The sequence below is a fragment of the Colius striatus genome, chromosome W (genome assembly GCF_028858725.1).
Source record: "Colius striatus isolate bColStr4 chromosome W, bColStr4.1.hap1, whole genome shotgun sequence".
NCBI lineage: Eukaryota > Metazoa > Chordata > Aves > Coliiformes > Coliidae > Colius > Colius striatus.
This window is the reverse complement of record NC_084789.1, coordinates 22199082-22216697: the sequence shown is the minus strand read 5'-3', so window position 1 is coordinate 22216697 and position 17616 is coordinate 22199082. Positions and strand designations below refer to the sequence as shown.

At 51.9% G+C, this 17616-nt stretch overlaps 2 protein-coding genes across 2 annotated transcripts; one reads left to right on the top strand and one right to left on the bottom strand.

Moving 5' to 3' along the window:
- Nucleotides 1–85: 85 nt before the first annotated feature.
- LOC133628532 (growth factor receptor-bound protein 7-like) lies at nt 86–3305 on the bottom strand. Its single transcript, XM_062016830.1, has 14 exons — nt 3166–3305; nt 2902–3043; nt 2659–2815; nt 2446–2567; nt 2264–2341; nt 1919–2056; nt 1707–1817; nt 1472–1570; nt 1140–1220; nt 940–1056; nt 787–847; nt 593–680; nt 310–403; nt 86–232 (listed from the first exon to the last, which is right to left on the bottom strand). Exons 1-14 carry the CDS (start codon nt 3300–3302, stop codon nt 86–88), a joined length of 1572 nt encoding a protein of 523 aa, XP_061872814.1. The 5' UTR covers nt 3303–3305.
- Nucleotides 3306–14312: 11007 nt separating this feature from the next.
- Nucleotides 14313–15923, top strand: LOC133628648 (migration and invasion enhancer 1-like). The gene is given in 5 exon segments (XM_062017056.1): nt 14313–14343; nt 14514–14592; nt 14594–14689; nt 15289–15377; nt 15519–15923. Coding segments are annotated over 5 exon segments (429 nt in total). The 3' UTR covers nt 15653–15923.
- The last annotated feature ends 1693 nt before the right edge of the window (nt 15924–17616 follow it).

The window sequence follows — 17616 nt, the reverse complement described above, 5'->3', positions numbered from 1 at the left end:
GCTGTACCAGCTGTGCCAGGCTGCGCCAAACTCTGTCAGTGGTGCCAGGCTGCACTGAGCCATGCCATGTCAGGCTGTGCCAGGCTCAGAGTGCCACGCAGGTGCAGTAGTGTCGCAGCTTGCAGGGCAAGATGCCACGGTTGATCTGGTGGAACTCCACGAGCTGGATGAGGTCAGCGAAGCGAGTTTGCCCATCGTCCATGGTGAAGTAGAGGTGACCCTCCTCCTCACTCTGCCAAGGGGATGCGGGTCACCTCTGGCACCCCCTGGCATCCCCCCCCAGCACCCTCCTGTACCCCCAGTACTCACGGGCAAGATGAGATAGTGTTTGACTCTCTGCAGATGGCACAGGGACAGGACGAAGCCTTTGGGGTTGCGCTGACTCTCTCGCACCAGGAAGACTCTGAGAGCCCCAGGGGATGGGGGAGCAGTCACTACTGGCCCTGGGCCCCCTCTGACCCCCCTGAGGTGCCAAGTACCCCTCCATGTGCATCAGGGACCACACCCCCCCACCACCGCCACCCCCCCAGGGTCCCATATCCCCCCCATGTGCTCCAGGGACCCCATTCCCCACCCTGCCAGGGTCCCGTACCCATCCACCAGGCCCTGACGGCCGATGAGCTGCTGTGTCTCCTCCCGGGAGATGCACCCGTGGAACCAGGGCTGAGTGCAATGGATGTCTGTGGGGAGGGAGTGGGGTCAGGATTGGGGACGAAGACCCCCTACGCAGTGTAGAGTGATCCTCCCACCCTTGGTCCTTGGTATAGGGACTCCCCTCATCCTCACCAGTGCTGAGCAGGGAGCTGTGGCAGGCGGCTGGCAAGCTGTACCGGTGTGTTGGCTTCTTCTGGTCATGTAAAGCAAGGAGAAGAGGGGTTAGGATGGGTTTTGGGGAAGTGGTCAGATCCTCTCCCCAGCATCTCATCTCCCCCAACTCACCTTCCAGGCCTGTGCCTCCTCCAGCGCCACACTCAGCACCTCGCTGGGGTTCTCAATCACCCGTCCCATGCACCCTGAGAAGTCCATGGCCACCAGCGTGTTGTCAAAGATGCTTCGCTGAGGGGGATTGGAGGCTGACTGAGGAGTCCTCCATGGGACAGGGGGGTTGCAGAGGGGTTGGGGGCTGAGGGGGTACTCACCAGGGGGATGGGGCCGATCCAGGGGGGCTGGTTCAACCACGCTTGTGTTTGCTGGTAGTTGCGGTAGAGCTGCATTCCATACTGAGGGGGACAGATCGGCAGCTGGGTAGGCCTCTGTCCCACATGGGGTGGGGGAGCACCCACCTGGCATGGGGACAGGGATCCCTACATCCACCTCACATGGATACAGGGACACCCATCCAATGGCTTTTCCAGCAGAGGGATGGAGACATTCCCCCAGCGTCACCCAGTATCCTTCAACACCACCAAGTATCCCCACACACCACCCAGCATCCCCCTCCATCTCCCCATTATCCACCCCATTCCCTCACCTTGAAGAGGCGAAATGCCGCCATCCAGCAGCTCAGGCTCTGCTCATCCTCACTACAGAGCAGCTTCAGGCCCTTTGTGCCACTCTGTGCCTTGGAGGGCTGCAGGGATAGGCCGGAGCCTTCATGGGGCAGCCCTGGGTGGCATTTGGGGGGCAAAGACTCCCCCCTTGGTGTGGGGAGGGGAGACAGAGGGATCATCTTCCCCATCCCCCAAACCAGGCAGGGCCATCCCCACCTTGATGCAGAACCCAAATTCAGTGGGTGTCCCATAGAGCTTCTTGCCCTGCATCACGTAGTAGATGTTGGACTCGGTGAGGTCAGCAAAGTACTGGAGGTGCCGGGGGTCCTGGAGGGATATGGGCAGGCATCAGGGGGAGAGCTGGAGGGAGTGGGCAGACAATGGGGGGGAGCCTGGGGCACCCCATGCCGTGTACCCACGTCCCTCACCTTGGAGGTGCCCTTGGTAGAATAGTAGAGGCCTGAGCGGCGCAGGGAGAAGTGGAAGCGCTTCCAGAGCTTGTGCCCGGGCTCCTGCAGCTGCAGGAAGCCCTGGACCTCAGGGCAGCTCCCAGAGTTGAGGAAGTTCTGGGGGAGGAGGGGTTGAGGGGCACAGAGGGATCCCCGTGGCACGGTGGGTCCCCATGACATGGCAGAACCCCACAGCATGGTGGGGATGCCATGGCCCAATGGCATAGTGCGATCTCCACAGCACAATAGGGACCTCACAGCATATTGGGATCCCCATGGCACAGCAGGATCCCCACAGCACAGCCAGGCATGGTGACCCCATACCTGGATGAGCTCGGAGTGTGCCATGCTCTTATTCACATCCAGGCAGCTGGACACCATCATCTCGGGGAAGAGGGACTGCTGGGGTGGGGGGAAGAAGGGGGGTCAGGGGAGACCCATGGCATACTCAGGGACCCTATAGTCCACCCAGGTCCCTGTGGGCCATCCCCTTGGCAGTCACGTACTGCGCTGCTCTTGAAGAGCTCATACTTGGCAAAGTTCTTGCGGAAGACGAAGCAGCTGTCGGCACTGGGAGGCCAAGAGCTCTGCACCTCCACCACCAATTCATGGTCCTCCAGACACCGCTCTGCAGGGGTAGGGGGGCATGGGAGGGCTCAGCAGGGTGGCCCCGGGGGAGGCTGGTAGCCACGCTACACCATGCCAAGCTGGCAGCTCACCCAGGGCCAGGTGCTGGTGCAGCTCAACCAGGGCCCAGCTGTGATCCGCCAGCACCCGCATGCGCCACACCAGCATCTTGCAGAGCTCCCGCGCCGTCGTCCCTGCCAAGGCCTCCAGCAGGTGGCACATGCCGTCCTCGCCAAACACCTTCACCACCTGCCGATGGGCACCAGGGTGGGAGTCGGGGCCCCTCACCCATCCCCGGAACTCCTTTGTCATGTCCTCCCATCTCCCTGACTCACGTGAGAGGTGCCTTCGCAGGCCCCCTGGCCTAGGGCTGGGCTGCTGAGGATGGGCGAGTTGGAGGGGCTGCAGAGCTCGGGGAAGGGGTTGGGGATGGTGGGCAGTGACAAGGAGTGCGGTTCCTTCTCCAGCACCAGTTGGCTGTGGGCAGAGAGGAGCTCAGACCCCCAGCACCAGGGCCCCACGCCTCTGCCCCCTCCCTCCAATCCACTGGAACCTCGCCACAAACCTCTGAGACCCTCAGCACCCAGACTCCTACCTACCTGCTACCGTGGATGAAGAGGGGTTGGGAGTGCTTGACCTCAGGTGGTCCCTCGCCCCCATCCTGCTCGCTGGGAACCCTGTCCTTTTCTGGTCTGGGGGGCTCCCGGAGGCTGCTCTGCTGAGCTCCCCTGTCCATGGTGTCATCTGGAGGGGGGAAAAAAGTAGATCCTGAACCCCTCGAGGCTCTGGATCCTCATCCCTGGGGCTAGCGAGGCCAGGGGGGCTGTGGCCATATGTGGGGAGCACCCATAGGATGCTGTTCCAGGCTCCACGTGGGCCACAGGCCACCAGCCACCAACATGGTGGCGCAAGCAGCCAGTTCCAGGGCACTGCTGGGAGCTGCCCACCCTTGGCACCATCCCCAATGGTGTTTTGCTGGCACCCAGACAAGTGGTGAGTCAGCGTCTGGTGGCATGACTCAGCACCGGCCCACCTGGGCTACCAAGGTGGCTACCAAGGGGCAGGGGGCCTGGGAGGCCCCATCCCCAATGCAGGAGCTGAGGGGCAGGAGCACAGCCCCCTACAAGACATCTGAGAATCCCTCAGTGCAAACATGACCCAGTTTGCACTTCCAGCAGGAGCAGGAAGCGGAGCGTGGTGGAGTATGGCGGGGGCTCAGCCCAGACATTTCCTCAGGTCCGGCCAAACCAGTTCTGGTGGCCACTCCCAGCTCCACCTCATCGCACTGGCATCCAGGGCGGCCACACCAGCAGGCCAGGGGCAAGAGAGCTGGCACCCACTATGGGAACCGCCATTAGTCCACCTGCTGGCACAGCCACCCCCCATGCCACCGATTCCCCCTCTCGCCCTGCTGTGGCTACTGGGGCACGGGACCAGGGGCCACGTAGTGTCACGGGGCTCACAGGGCATAGGGCTCTGGTTTTAGCCCCAAAATAGTTAATGAGAGGGATGAGGGATGTGCACAGCACTGAGACAGCCTTACTATGGCATGGCACAGTTCAGTCCCCTGGGCCGGGCCAGGACAGGGTACATGGCACACATAACATGCACATCACGCCTGTTGGCCCTTCCATTCCCAGGCCCAGGTTAATCATTCATCCACTGGCCCCAACTTTGGGCCAGCTCAGGGTCTAAGTCCATGGCCAGGCAGGACCAATGCCACCATATGATGGCTGCCACCACCCTCCCCATCTCATTCCTGTCCTTACCCTGTCTGTCCCACCACTGTGGACCCAGTTGTGCCCGAGGGACTAGGGCCCTGGACAAGCTGGTGGACACAGAAGATGGCCATGGGGCACAGGGGTGATGCTGCTCACGGTGCAGGGCCACCGCAACCCATGCAGGGGACACTGGAGGGGGTTGATGAGGACCCCCTGGGGCCATAGGATGGTAGCACAGCCCTGCCACCAACCTGCAGTCCCACTACCATGGCCTCAGGTCACCCCAGTGCCAGCCCTATTGTGGTGGCCACAATGAGAGATGAGACAGGGTGTCCCTGGGGTCTGAGACAGAGGGACCAAGGCCTCAGAGTTATGGGGCCCTGGGACAAGGGGGCAAGGGCCACCAGGGTCATGGAACAGGGGGACTGGAGCTACTGGGTTTAGGGGACACAGTCCCAGGGCCACCAGAGCTATAGGATGGGGTCCCAGGACCACCAGGATTAGGAGACAGGATCATAGGGCCATCAGGGATAAAGGACAGGGTCCCAGGGCAATCAGAACTATAGGACAGGATCCTAGACTGACCAGGGCTACAAGATGGGGTCACAGGGCTACCAGGGCTAAGGGATGGGTTCCCAGGGCCTCCAGCTGTGGGCAGGGGTCCCAGTGGGCACCAAAGTGTTGGGCTGAGGCTCCCGGGGCCATGGTGGCCACAGGGCCAGGGGTGTGGTGGTGAGGCTGAGCCATGGCAGGACAGCAGAGGAGGAGGAGGAAGAGCTAGGAGGAAGGGAAAAGGCACAAGGGCAGCTGTGAGGGGTCTCAAGGTCCCGTCAGTAGGATGGTAACCCCCCAGCACGAGGAAGCCCGTGGCCCAGCCCAGTTCCTACCTGGAGACGCCTGCTGCATCCCGCCGGACAGACCAGGGATTCCTGTTCTCCCCGCCTTTATCTACCCGTACCTGCCCCCGCCCCCATCTGACATCATGGCAGGACAGCACCCCCAAAACCCCAGTCCATCAACTCAGAGGGGGTGATGGGGAGTCTTCCACAATGCACTGGGGTGACCCCAGGACTGGACAAAGTTGGGGGGCAGAGGTGGGGAGTGACTGAGGGCCTCCCACGGTGGTCCTGGGGGTGGAGGTCCGGCACACAACCCCACATCAGCGTGGGTTGTTGTGGGGTTTGGGTTTAGGCTCTCCTAGGAAACCCCTCCACGTCAGGGGGATGGGGCCATAACCCCTGGGTCTGGAGTGACATGAGAATCCCCTGGGGGGAAGGGGGGGGCTGTGGGATGGAGGGCCTCAGTAGGACATGTGGGAGTCCCTTGGAGGACAGAGGGTGGAGTCCCAGGTGAACATCCCCAGGGGGTGCTTGCCATCCCATAAGGCCATAAAGTCTCCAGAGGGATTGTGGGTGATCCCCTGGGGTCTGGGGAGAACCCAAGGCCCTATGGGACTCCCATGAGGGCATTAGGGGTGGTCAGCGGGGGTCTGTGGGGATCCTCAGAGAACTATAGAACTGCTGCAGGGGTCAGGATGTAGCCCCACAGAGCTCGGTGCGAGTCCTGTGGGGGCCAGTATGGGTCCTACGGGTCCCACGGGGGTTGGTACGAGTGCTGCCCGTTCCCGAAGGAAAACACAAAACAACCGAGGTCGTTTTATGCGGTGCTTTATTGAGGGCCCTAGGGACCTGAGGACTAGTGTCCAAAGTCAGAGCCCCCACTAACAGAAAATTTCACAGAGTTTATATACTTTCCACAAATGATTACTTCATCAGGTCCCCGTGATGTTTACCAGTTTTCTTAGACTTTAGGATTATGTTGTGCTCTTTCATGTAGTTACTTGAGACTATGCTTATCTGAATCCACAACAAGAAATTTCCATAGATAACAAACAGGTAAACATTCGAGATAACGATTTCTTTGAGAAAAACAAGATTCAGCCTTCAGTATTCTTCACTAATCTCTTTGCTTTGTTTAAGCAAGAATGCACAAGCTCAGCATGCCCCACTAGTTCCCTAGACTGCTAGGTTACATCAACATCCCACACTGCTCACTAGGCCTCGATACAGACCTTAGCCTAACTACTTCTAACTTTCCATATACAGTAATGCTAACAAGTCCCCCCTTTTGAGCATTCTTCTATCTTGCAAGGATGCTCAACATCATCTGTCTTTATTGTCCGTGTCTCAAGTAGTGGTTTCCTTATATGATGGAGGAGGAGACCCATTTCCAGTTCCATTTCTGGTCATCGCATTCATTAATCTGCAGGTGTTGAGCTTTTCTCTGGTAATGGTTCCTAAAATACACTTGTAAACTATATAAATTATCATCAATAGTATAACAAACATAATTATATATTGGATGACTGAGGAAATCCACCCAGAGACCTGGAGCCCCAATGAATCAAATATTGCTCCTATCCAATTATGTTGAGCTTCTTTTTCAATTTCTTTGGCTTCGGTTTCAACCTTTTCCAATTTTAAAATATCTTTTTCTACTTCGATTGTCATGTTTGGAATATGGATACAGCAGTGATCAATTCTTTTGCTCAGGTAACCACAGACCCCATGTTCCCGCAGCAGCAACATATCTAAGGCCATTCTATTCTGCAAAGTCATTCTGCTAGTTGCCTGTAGCTGCAAATTCATATCCTTAAACCCTTTCTTGGTGGCTGCTGCTAATCTTTTAGTCTGGCCCAGTAGCTTATACAACATTTCCCTATTACGGTAAGATGCAACCTGTGCAAACAAAGACTCTAAAGCCCAGCCAAATTTTACTCCATCACTTGGTTCATGCCACTCATCTTCTACCTTGATATCATCACCTATTTCCCTTTTCTTCCGAGCTATAATTGTCTCCAAAATGGGCATAATGTGGGAACTCCCAATGTTATTTGAGTTACTGGACCATCAACTGGTAAATGGGTGGTCCATTGCCCATGACCCATAACCCAAACTAAGTTTCCTGGACTTCTGATTGTAGTGGATTTGCAACTAATGACCCTTTTTCCATACATCCCTTTCTCATGTACATCTCCCTTTATTTAGTCTTTAATCGTATGATTGTATCCCCGACATTCACACCCCCATTTCAGCAGAACTCTAACAGGGACTAAACCTATCTGACTCTCTGGAGAGTCACAAGTAAAAACTTTCGTACAGTTCCATATTTCTTTCTGATCTCTGGATGGTCTCACGGAAGTGTATGTAGCCATCACACTATCGTGAGTCTGATCTTTCTCCCCTGTCCATTGTATACACCATTGTACTGGACCTAGGTAACTATATAATTCCAACAAACCAGGTCCCCATACTGTGTCCCATTCATCCTCGAAAGTTTGTTGTTGTGTAACATTCTGGCAGATCTCTTCATTCCTAATCTTTTCAACTTTTATTTTTGTGCTACTACACCAATATCCAATTATTGGAAGAGTACTATCTACTGTACAGCGACCTTTAATATTGCCACCTCTCCCATAAGGACCTGTTCTAACCCATCTATAATACTCCGGCAATGATCTACACTCTTTTTCCGTTAAATCCCCCTTTATTAAACACCCATTTATCCACTCTTCATACTTTATTGATACTTGCTTGCAGTTCCAAGTAAAATTAACAGAGGTTTCTGGCATGGTTGTTATTGGAATAATTCCCCAGGGTATAGGTTCACCTGCAGCCTAAGCTAGTGGCAAACATGCTGTAATCTTAGATACATTCTGAATCATTCCAAAATCTCTAATCAACCCGACCACTAAGTTTTCCTGTCCTTCATCTCGATGGAAGTTTATTGTCCCATTTCCTAGATCCCGTATTCTCCTTCGGCTATATTTGCCTCTAATTAATGATACTAACATCCTAGAGTGGGCCCACCACGCATCTTTGGCTATCCAACACCAATACATCCCTTCATCATCTGACTGTACGTCATTTATTATTAATACTATGGTGCCGCCTAACCTCTTCTCTATCCGATATTTCCTTCCAGGCTGTATACTGCTATCTCCAAACCGCCACCCAAAATCTGAAAAACTCATTCTGGGATTCACTTTACATGTTAAAATAACTATTTTCCCTTCGTTGGCCTGATACACCCCTTGTGTGGCCCTAATTCCTTGATTCAAATGAGGTCGGCCCTGCACATTTCTTTTTCCATAATTAGAGTAGGGTCCACATACAACTACACATAGATATTGTCCATCCACCTTACCCAACAGAGGTTGAGTATAATTCAGCCATCCTATCCCTCTGTTCCCCACATTCCACCAACTGATTCCTTGCTCGATCCTGTCCCACAATCCTTGAGGTCCCATTTTCCACCATTTAACTTGAACCGGGGCTTCACATTCTCTTTGTGAAGTAAAAGTGCAGTTTTATCCTCAAGGGTGGGCCATCCCACATATCCATTGAAGCTATTTTGGTATTACTTCTACTCCCCACTGAATCGGGGACCAAGGTACCACTCTCAAATCTATTCGCTTATAATCAAAATTTCCCGAATTAACACCAAACACATGTATACTCCTGCTTCTCCTAACGTTAAATTAGTCAATTGCAAGGTAACACTTCCTTTTTTGGGTATCCTTATTCCAAACAGTAACAATACTTGCAGTCAATCTGGTTTGTCCTTGTTTCCAAATCGCAATTATTTCCTCGGCTCCAGCTCCTTGGTCATCAGTAATGTCACAGGTTAAATTGACATCCATCCCTTCCATAACAGTAACCACAGGCTCTGTAACAGTGACAAATACAAATCCATTGACCGATACCATTTTCAATAATATCAACAGTACAACAGTTAAGAATGCTGTTTGGCTCGAAATATCATTCGAGTGGGGGATACCACTTGGGTTTCCCATTCGGTTGGAACCTTCTTGACTCGAGTGTAGTGGATCCAAGCGTCGATTCCCACTACCTTTATGGCTGTGAAAGTTGTCAAGATCACTTGATGGGGACCGTCCCATGTCTCTCTCAGTGAGTCTGTGAACCAATTCTTCACATAGACCTGATCTCCCGGTTGAATATCATGCACTGGATTTTCCAGCAGGAGCAGCCAATTCCATTGAAGGGCACCCCGTAAGGCGTTGAGAACTCTATTGAGCAACATAACATAGTTAAAATCACCTGGTCTCCCAATACATGCGGGTCTCCTTTTAACACGGTGGCATGATAAGGCTTGCCGTACAGTATCTCGTACGCACCTACTCCTATCCTTTCCCTAGGTTTTATCCTAATCCTAAGTAACACTAACGGCAAAGCTTGGGGCCACTGAAGTTTGGCTTCCTGACATATCTTTTTGATCTGATTTTTCAATGTTTGATTCATCCTTTCTACTTGACCACTAGACTGGGGTCTCCATGGAGTGTGTAAATTCCAGGTAATGTCTAACGTCCTAGCCACCTCCTGAACTATCCCTGCCACAAAATGTGGGCCTCTATCTGATGATAATCCCAGTGGTACTCCAAATCTAGGTATTATTTCTTTCAACAATGTTTTCACCACTTCCTTTGCTTGGTTTGTTCTACAAGGGAAGGCTTCTGGCCACCCCGAAAAGGTGCACACATACACCAACAGGTATTTAAGTCCCTGAGCCCTTGGAAGATCTGAAAAGTCAACCTGCCAATAATCTCCAGGCTCTGGTCCTATTTGTAATTTTCCCAACTGCACCTGTTTCCTTACAATAGGATTATTCTTTAAACAAACTGGGCACATGGCATTCACCCTTTTCGCCAGCATTAACATTTGGTTGGAAATTATTTCCTTTTTCAAAAATTTTACCAACACCTCTGCTCCCCAATGGCATTTATTGTGTTCAGTCTCTAATATGGACTTCATAACATTTTTGGGCACCACCACTTGTCCCATTGTCGTTACATACCATCCAATTGCATTCTTCTGGGCCTTTAGATATGTCGCCAATTTCTCATCATCAGCAGAATAGCTCGGTCCCCGAATCATATAACAAGAAACAGGGCTCACCTTGGTTGGTATTAAAGCCATCTGAGTCCAAACCTGTCGAGCAGCTTCTTTAGCAGTGATGTCTGCTAGTTCATTCCCTCGATATATCTTTCCTTCTTCTTTACGATGTCCCCTGATGTGCATTACTGCTACCTTTTCTGGTTTATGTACCGCATCCAACAGGGTGAGAACTTCCGATCTGGTTCCATTTTCCACAAAGCTGGATCCATCGGTAAAGAGATCCCAATCTGAATCTTCTAACGGTGTGTCCTTTAGGTCTGCTCGGCTCGCATACACCTGTTCAATTGTTTCTACACAATCATGAACCAGCTCCCCTTCTTCCTGTTTGCTGTGAAGAAATTCTGCTGGGTTGATATGGTTAGTTATCTTAAATTCCACATCATCTTGTTCTCTTAATATAGCTTGATATTGTAACATTCTGCTGGATGATAACCAGTGACCCCCCTTTTGTTCCAGGACAGCCAAGACCATATGGGGCACAAAGACCTCCATTTTCCTTCCCAAAGTCAGTTTTCGGGCTTCCTGTATGAGGATCACTGTGGCCGTAACTGCCCTCAAGCATGACGGCCAACCAGCACTAACATTGTCCAGTTGTTTTGAAAAATATCCCACTGGGCGTTTCCATGACCCTATTTTCTGGGTCAACACTCCCAGAGCCAGATTCTGCCTTTCATTTACATAAAGCTGAAAATCCTTATTTAAGTCCGGCAAGCCTAAGGCAGGCGCTTCTTTCAGAGCTTGTTTTAGCTCCTGAAAGGCTCTTTTCCTTTGTGGACTCCATTCCAATTGGGGCTCCTTCAAAGCCTCATACAAGGGTTTGGCTAACAATCCAAAATTTAGAATCCACAGTCTACATCAACCAGTCATTCCTAAAAATGATCTCAGTTCCTGATGATTCCTTGGAAGGGGTATGGCACATATTGCCTCAATTCTGTTTGTGCCCAATCGTCTCTGACCTTGCATTAATTCACATCCCAAATAAAGAACACTCTCTTTGAGGAGCTGGGCCTTTTCCTTAGATACTCGATATCCTGCTTGTCCCAGCATATTCAGTAAGGCAATTGTAAGCTTCAGGCAAACTTCCTTTTCCTCAGTTGCCAACAGAATATCATCCACATACTGCAAAATCACATAAGAGAATGGAGATTCTCTTACCTGTTCGGTCTTCCATTCCTCCAACTCTTTGGCTAATTGATTTCCAAAAATAGTGGGGCTGTTTTTGAAACCCTGCGGAAGCCATGTCCATGTCAGTTGTTTCTTCCTTCCCGAATTTGGATCTTCCCATTCAAATGCAAAATACTTCCTACTTGGTAATGCCAGCGGGATGCAGAAGAAGGCATCTTTCAAATCAATTACTGTAAACCATTTAAACCTTTCCAACACAGATGTTAACAGAGTATAAGGGTTAGCAACCACTGGGTGAATGTCCTTTACAATTTCATTTATGGCCCTTAAATCTTGCACTAGCCTATATTTACCATTAGGCTTACTTACAGGAAAAATAGGAGTGTTATACTCAGATTCACATTCCTGTAAAATTCCTTGAATCACAAATTGGGTGATCAGTGGAGCCACTCCTTTCCTAGCCTCCAACTTAATTGGATATTGTCTAACCCTAACCGGCTGGGCTCCTTTTTTTTTTTTTTTTCTTTCTTTTTTTTTTTTCTCCTGTTCTACAACAACAGGCTGGGCAGCTTTTGACTTTCCTGGGGTCCCTGTTTCCCATACCCAGGGTACAACTGCCTGATCTATTTCTTCTGGAATGGGAGTAAGTTCTATTTCCTTTATTACAAAAATTTTCCCAATTTCTTCATTTGGAATCTCCAATTTTACTCTCCCATTTTCAAATATTATTTTCACGTTTAACAAAGACAATAAATCCCTTCCAAACAGGGGCTTGGGACAATTGGGCATATACAAAAAATTGATGATCCAATTCCTTTCCCCCAAATTTCAAATTTAGAGGCTGCAAAAATGGTCTTTCTTCCAGCTGACCCACAGCCCCTACCACCTGTACGGTGGTATCACTTATTGTTCCCAGTCTTTTGTTGAGAACTGAATAAGTAGCTCCTGTATCAACTGTGAATTCCTGTTCTTTACCATTTATTTCTAACCTTACCTTTAACCCTTGCTCTAGTCAGCTCTGATTTTGGTAATTCCCCAAAACCAGGGCTTAGGCGACATCTGCCTGAGGCATAGGATAACTACCCATTGTCCCGGTGCCACCCCCCATTCCATTTTTCACAGGACATTCATTTTTCCAATGTCCTATCTGTCGACAAAAAGCACACTGATTAGAACCTAGCTTTCCTTGGTTAAGGTTTCCCATTCGAAATCCCCCTCTTCCCTGACCATAACCACCTCTTCCTTGGGCAGAGCCTCCCCTACCAGGACCTCGGCCCCTTTGTCCTCCTGATTGTTGAATTACAGCCAGTATACCTGCTTGTTGCCGCTTAGCTGATTCTTTTTCCCCTACTATTATAAACCTTCCACGCAACTTCTAACATTTTATCCAAGTTCCTGGTGTCCTCATCTTCATCCTCTTCTTCCTCCTCATTATCATCGTCCTCACTATCCTGTTCCATCTGAGGTGGAACATAGGGTGGAGCAGAGGGACCCTGTCCACTATGAGCAACTAATAACGATAAATCTTCCTCTGGACCAGAGGAGGCAGCTAAACACTTAACACACATAGATCTCTTCTTACATTCACTACACCCTAATTCCTTTGTTTCCAAAACTAAAATACCACATTCCTTCTGCCAATCCAGTTTTCGCCCTAAATAATAAAACAAATCCAAATACGGGATCTCATCCCATTTCTCATTGTCCCGTAAATACTGCATCAAAGGCGATATAATACCCGGATCGACCGTACCGTTTAGGGGCCACGCAGGTCCCCCTTCTGACTCATATAAAGGCCACCAATGATTACAATAGTTTATCGTTTTACCCTTATTCAAATCCTGATAAAATCCAGCACTCCTCCATCTTCCCAGCAAACATCCTAATGGGGTGTTTCCTGGGATTTTACTATTAGACTGAACTAACGGCTTAAAAGTTTTAAGCGGCATCATTTCAAGTATTCACGAAACAAAATAACAGCAGACAAAATAACAGCAAACACAAACACTGTAACGATACAAACAAAAACCACAAAACCAATAACCAGTACCAAACCAACTTGCCACTTCTCGACGCCGCGAGGGGCAAGTGCCGGACCTGCACAGCTTTCGCCGCGTCTTACAGCCGGCGCCTAGGCATCCACCAAGACGTCTTAGCCCAACTCAGCGAGGATCGCTGCCTCGTCTTATGAGCAGGCACCCATACCAGAAAATAAAGCACCTATGAGCTTACCTTATAGCAGTCGTCCGCCAGGTGCGGGGGTCGGGCACGAACCGATGACTCCCCGAGAATCTCTCGGTGCCGGCGTGGAGTAAATCAGCACGCGAACCGCCCCAGCCACCTTCGGAGTCCTGCCGCGGTCGCCAGAAAACTGCTGCCCGTTCCCGAAGGAAAACACAAAACAACCGAGGTCGTTTTATGCGGTGCTTTATTGAGGGCCCTAGGGACCTGAGGACTAGTGTCCAAAGTCAGAGCCCCCACTAACAGAAAATTTCACAGAGTTTATATACTTTCCACAAATGATTACTTCATCAGGTCCCCGTGATGTTTACCAGTTTTCTTAGACTTTAGGATTATGTTGTGCTCTTTCATGTAGTTACTTGAGACTATGCTTATCTGAATCCACAACAAGAAATTTCCATAGATAACAAACAGGTAAACATTCGAGATAACGATTTCTTTGAGAAAAACAAGATTCAGCCTTCAGTATTCTTCACTAATCTCTTTGCTTTGTTTAAGCAAGAATGCACAAGCTCAGCATGCCCCACTAGTTCCCTAGACTGCTAGGTTACATCAACATCCCACACTGCTCACTAGGCCTCGATACAGACCTTAGCCTAACTACTTCTAACTTTCCATATACAGTAATGCTAACACGAGTACGTGGGAGTTTGTGCAGGTCCATGGGGGGTCAGTGCGGGTCCCATGGGTATCGGTGCGGGTACCTCGGGAATCGGTACGGTTCTGTGGGGGTCGATGCGGGTCCCACGGGGGTAGGTGCCTGTCCGCGGGGGTCGGTACGGATTCCACGGCGGTGGGCGCAGGTTCGCGGGGGTCGGTGCGGATCCGTTGGGACACGACAGGCGAAGGCCATCCCAGCAGCTTGTACGGTCCTCCCGCCACAAGGTGACACCGCGCGGCCCGTCCGGAGCAGACAAGAGGCGCGGGCGGAAGTGCCGTGTTACGTGGCCGTACCTGGAAGTGGCAGCGAGTGGTGGCACCGGTGGTCATGCGTGGCGGCACTGGGATCGTGGTGATGAAGCTGAGACCCAGCAGAGGGTCCGCATCGTGGTGGACTACTGGTGAGGCCCAGGATCCTTTCCCGGGTGCCGTTCCGCCGCCTGCGAGGCATCGCGGCGGGGACGGAGACGAAGAATCCGGGTGAATGGGGCGGGGGGCGAGGGGCCCTTCTGGACTGGGAGGGACCGGGGGAGTGTGAGAGACCGAGGAGGGGGTGGGAGGGATCTAGAGGATGTGGGAGGGTGCTAGGCAGAAGTAGTGGGGTGCCGGGGGCAGAAACTGGGGGAACTGGGATGGGGTGTACGGGGCACTCAAGGGGCTTTCAGGTGCCTGGGGAGGGATGGAGGGGTGGGCTGAGGAGTGAAGGGGTCGTAGGGGAATGGGCTAGAGAGGGGCTGGGGTAACATAGGAGCCGGGGAGCTTGTGGGGAGGAGTGCGAGTGGGTTAGGAGGATTTTGGGGATGGGGGGCTGTTGTGAGGGATGTGGAGGTACAGCCAGCAGCGGGGGGGGGGGGGGGGAAATGAGTGCTGGGGGGTTCCTCACCTTGAGACAGATTTGAGGGAGGGGAGGAAGGGTGTGTGGACTCAGGGTGCTGCTGGGGGCTTTCCCCTCTCCTAACACAGACTCAGCACTCACTCTTTCTCCCCCACCACCCCCCAGTGAGCCCTGTGGCTTTGAGCCCACGTACCAGGAGTTGGCGAGCGCTGTGAAGGAGTACCTCGAGATCGAGTCCAGGCCAAGGGGCATGGGTAAGGGCCTGGGTGTGCTTTGTGCAGGGGTGAAGAGCCTAGGGGTGGGGGATCTACCAGGTTTCCGCCTCCTCGATGCTTGGGGGGAGTTGGGGGCAGCCTGTGGGGTGGGGGCACAGCTCAGCCCCATATGCTTTTAAGGTGCTTTTGAGATCGAGATCAATGGGCAGCTGGTCTTCTCCAAGCTGGAGAATGGAGGTTTTCCCTATGAGAAGGATGTGAGTACAAGGCCCCCTGGGGAGGTTCATTTACCCTCTGAGCTTCTCTGGGAGTGACTTTTTTCCCTCAACATCTCCATTTCACACCCCTCACCTGTGTCTGAGCACCAGCACAGCCTCACACTCCCCTCTTCCTCCTAAATCCCATGAGCTGGTGGGGAGTTCCTGGACTTGCAGCCATGATGTGGCCATGATTCAGGCCTGTGGTTCTGCTTGGAGGAGATTCCTGGAGCTGTGGCTGTGATTTATGCCCATAACTGGCTGCCCTGGCTTGGATGGACAGACTTTGCGTCAGAGTGAGGAGCACTGGCTGATGGCTGGGCCCAGAGTGGTGGAGAATGAAGTTAACTCCAGTTGGTGGACAGTCACCAGTGGTGTTCCTAGGGCTCAGTGTTTTATTTAACACCTCCATCAATGGTCTGGATGAGGGAATTGAGTGCACCCTCAGTAAATTTGCAGATGACACCAAGCTGGGTGGGTGTGTAGATCTGTGTGAAGACAGGAAGGCTCTTCAAAGGGACCTGGACAGGCTGAGGGCAACAGAATGAGGTTTAACAAGGGCAAGGGCTGGGGCCTGCTCTTGGGCCACATCAACCCCATGTAATGCTACAGGCTTGTGTGGCTGGAAAATTGCTTGGAGGGAAAGGGCCTGGGAGTGTTGGTCAACAGTGTCTGAACATGAGCCAGCAGTGTGCCCAGGTGGCCAAGAAGGCCAAGGGCATCCTGGCCTGTGTCAGCCCCAGTGTGGCAGCAGGCCCAGGGCAGTGAGTGTCCCCCTGTACTGGGCCCTGGTGAGGCTGCAGCTCAAGGGTTGTGTTCAGTGTTGGGCCCCTCACTGCCAGAGGGACACTGAAGGGCTGGAGCCTGGCCAGAGCCGGGCAGTGGAGCTGGGGAAGGGGCTGGAGCACAAGTCTGATGGGGAACAGCTGAGGGAATGGGAGTGTTCAGCCTGGAGAAGAGGCTGAGGGGAGACATGAGCATTCTGCAACTCCGTGACAGGAGGTTGTGGTGAGGTGGGGCTTGGTCTCTGCTCCCTGGTAACTAGTGACAGGACAAGAGGAAATGGGCTCAAGTTGCCCCAGGGGAGGTTTAGATCGGAGCTGAGGAAGAACTTTTTCCTTGAGAGGGTTGTCAGCCCTTGTCCCAGGCTGCCCAGGGAGGTGGGGGAGTCCCCATCCCTGGAGCTATTGCAAAGCCATGGAGCTATTGCAAAGCCATGGAGCTATTGCAAAGCCATGGAGCTGCGGTGCTGAGGGCCATGGGTTAGTGGTGGGCTGGGCACTGTGAGGGCAGGGAGTGGACTTGGTAATTTTAAAGGTCTTTTCCAACCAAATGATTCTGTGATTCCTTGATTCTAATGGCACAGAATTGAGTTGAAGGCCTGTGGCCAGTGGAGTTCCATAGGAGTTGGTTCTTGGGCATCTTATTTGCCATATTCATCAACCACATGGATGAGGGGACTGAGGATACCCTCAGCAAGTTCACCGATGACACCAAACTGGGAGGACTGGTTGATTCCCCAGAAGGTTGTGCTGCCATTCAGCAGGATCTTGACTGGCTTGAGAGTTGGGCAGAAAGGAACCTCATGAGGTTCAACAAGGTGTCATGGTGTGACATGAAGCTGTTTCTGGTAAGGGAGAAGGGGCTGTAAAGATGGCTCCTGTAAGAAGTTGCTCCACACTCTCCCCAGCTCTGAGCCAGACTCACTTCTGGGGCTGAGCCAATTAGATGCCTCCACTATCACTTTTTAAGAAGCTGGAAGAGGAGGCTTCTTCCTTGTCCTGGTTTAGGCCCATCAGGGAACAAAATACCACGATTAGCCTCAAGTACCAATGACCTGAGGATTGCCAAAGGGCAGGGAGAGCTTAATTGCCGCTTAAGGTTCAGGACAAAACAGACCAGGCTACTCAGCTTGGGGAAGAAAACAGAAAATAATTTAATGGAACACCAACTCAAACATAACCTTAAAACCCCAAAACATAACAAAAATAAAACAACACAGAGTGGTACAACAATGAAGA